Source organism: Schistocerca piceifrons, chromosome 3 (genome assembly GCF_021461385.2).
Source record: "Schistocerca piceifrons isolate TAMUIC-IGC-003096 chromosome 3, iqSchPice1.1, whole genome shotgun sequence".
Taxonomy (NCBI): domain Eukaryota; kingdom Metazoa; phylum Arthropoda; class Insecta; order Orthoptera; family Acrididae; genus Schistocerca; species Schistocerca piceifrons.
In genome coordinates, this window is record NC_060140.1 from 586,503,315 (window position 1) to 586,506,017 (window position 2,703).

General features: G+C 40.6%; 1 protein-coding gene across 1 annotated transcript; it reads right to left on the minus strand.

Annotated features, from left to right (window-relative positions):
• Positions 1–307: 307 nt before the first annotated feature.
• On the minus strand, positions 308–1,377 carry LOC124788860 (piggyBac transposable element-derived protein 4-like). Its single transcript, XM_047256143.1, has 2 exons — positions 483–1,377; positions 308–396 (listed from the first exon to the last, which is right to left on the minus strand). The coding sequence occupies exons 1-2, from the start codon at positions 1,375–1,377 to the stop codon at positions 308–310; spliced, it is 984 nt and encodes a 327-aa protein (XP_047112099.1).
• Between the last annotated feature and the right edge of the window lie 1,326 nt (positions 1,378–2,703).

The window sequence follows — 2,703 nt, forward strand, 5'->3', positions numbered from 1 at the left end:
CCAAATTATATAGCTGTTGACGATACTGACATCAAGCAGGTGAAAGAATATTCGGTGCCACCACTTTTTACTTCTCCGGCTTATTTCATATGATTTTTTCAGTTGGTCGAACTTGTCGACATTGTTCATGTGTGCATTGTAATCCATCACTGCTTGAGGACAAGGTAGCTCTATGCGTGAACCATCTCTTTCACGGCGAGTCACTGTAGTAACTTCAGGACTGTGAAAATTTGAAAGGAGATGAACAGCTCTCTTATCTTTCCACTTCAAGTAGAGGATGCCACAGTTGCTGACCCTCCAGTCAAATTCACCTCTGCTTAATTCTTTGTCTGTTTTTAATTTGGGTAAATGTTTCCTTGTTGGTTGAACTGTCCCACAGGCATATATGTTTCTCTGCTGTAAACCAGCCAACAAGTTATAGCTATTGAAATAGTTGTCGAAATAAAGATAATGGCCTTTATTTACGAGTTCAGAGGACAAACTCAGCACTACATGCTCCCCAAGGCCTGTTTGCACTGTGTCACCTACTTTTCCGGTGTAAATATCAAATTTCAAGTTGTAAGAGGTCTTGTCACACAGCATCCACACTTTGTAACCACGCTTTATGGGTTTATCTCTCATGTATTGTTTCATACTGTTGCGGCCTTTGAATTTGATCATTGACTCATCAATTGCTAGGTGTTTGCTGGGTTGGTAACACTTGGAAAAAGATTCAGATAGTATCTTGATCACTGGTCGCAGCTTGTACAGTTTGTCATAACCTGGGTGTCCTTTTTCTGGATGCAATGTGTTATCATTCAGATGAATGTTCCTCAGTAACCATCCAAACCGATTTACTGCCATCAGAGATGCAATATAACGATCATGAAGTTCTGGGGCACTAGACCAGTAGTCTCTGTATGCTGGCATACGCTTTATACCCATCAAAATGTTGATTCCCAGGAAAGTTCGTATTTCATTGTCAGTTGTTGGAGTGAAAGACTTGCCAGATTGCGTCGCATATAAATTTGTTTGGAAAACGATTAGCTGAACTAGCTCTTTTGGAAATATTTTTTCGAATATATCGATAGGTTCTGGATCATCAATGTCCCTAATAAAAGCACTTGGTCCTGATTCACTGTCGAACTGCATTCCTGAGGTAGCATTGAATTGTTGTCCCCAAGTTGGCGCTGTGTCAGCAGCGCGTTTTGGCGGAGTGGACTCACTTTCTTCCTCGCTCTCTGAAACTTCGCCTTCAGACGACACAATAGCCTCCGCAACAATGCTTGCTTCATAATCAGATTCGTCATCTGTGGTGTCAACAGTGGAATCCTCGTCTGATGGAATTTCACACAATAATCGTTCGATTTCTTCATCTCGTAAGCCTCTTCTTGACATTTTCATTTTCAAACAACAGCCTGAATCCAAGTAAAGAATACGTAAGCAAAACAAAATGGAGAAAGAGCTAAAATAAGTCACAACACAATTAAAAACTAAACTTTGTAGCGGAGGATTTCGAATTTTATACTAGGAAACGAAATGCAATAGAATACTGCTACATGCACGGTGGTACAAATAATATACCACCAAAATAAATTGTATATAAATAACGGAAGATTGTGCATATGAATGTATACATGGGTTCATACCGTAGCTGTGACGTCCAAGATATGGAAAAAACACAGGCGCAACAAGAAATTCGTTATAAACCACTATTCACACGCAAAAACCATGCACAACTCAGCACGCAGCTTTCACAGTTGTAATCTATGCAATTCTTGGCGGGAACTGATTCCTTATAGGCAGTGAGTGCCATCTGTCTGATAAGTAGAGAACTAGGTGAGCATATTAGAGTGGTGGTCGTGCAGTTAAACCACTGTGCAAAGAGCCAAGAAAATTTTCAAAAGGTGGTATACTATGTATACCACCGTGCTCCAAAGAGTTAACCCATCAGACATTCGTTTCCTTTATAAGCTGTAGCTGTAAGATGGCTGACGTGGTACGAAGAGGCGGAGCTTGTTCCAACAGCCAGTGCCTTAAGAACAGAATGAAGGCTGCCGCTCCCAGCATTCTCTGCTCAGGGGTCAAGTAAAAGTTTGCGATCAGTATTTTGCAGAACAGTGAACATGTAACTTATGCTGGGTGCAGTATTTTACAGAATAGTAAACAAATAACTTTCTACTAAGCACGTTGATTGTCATTTAAGTTATGAGTTTGATATGCACAATTGATTATCAGTGGTCTTTTGCAATTTAAGTAATTTATAGCCAAAAAGAGATAACTATTATGACAACGAAAAACTTGGTACAAGTTTTATTGTTTCTCCTAAGCGTTTTTCCGGGTTATGGTTGTTGTTGTTGTGGTCTTCAGTCCTGAGACTGGTTTGATGCAGCTCTCCATGCTACTCTATCCTGTGCAAGCTTCTTCATCTCCCAGTACCTACTGGAGCCTACATCCTTCTGAATCTGTTTAGTGTATTCATCTCTTGGTCTCCCTCTTCGATTTTTACCCTCCACGCTGCTCTCCAATACTAAACTGGTGATCCCTCGACATCTCAGAACTTGTCCTACCAACCGATCCCTTCTTTTAGTCAAGTTGTGCCACAAGTTCCTCTTCTCCCCAATTCTATACAATACCTCCTCATTAGTTATGTGATCTACCCACCTAATCTTCAGCACTCTTCTGTAGCACCACATTTCGAAAGCTTCTATTCTCTTCTTGTCT

What these genes read in the sequence shown, in the direction of transcription:
- LOC124788860 (XM_047256143.1), bottom strand. Translation starts at nt 1,377, where the DNA reads ATGTCAAGAAGAGGCTTACGAGATGAAGAAATCGAACGATTATTGTGT. An exon ending in TGGGGAGCATGTAGTGCTGA is followed by an intron (nt 397 to 482) that starts GTTTGTCCTCTG and finishes GCTGGTTTACAG; the next exon opens with CAGAGAAACATATATGCCTG.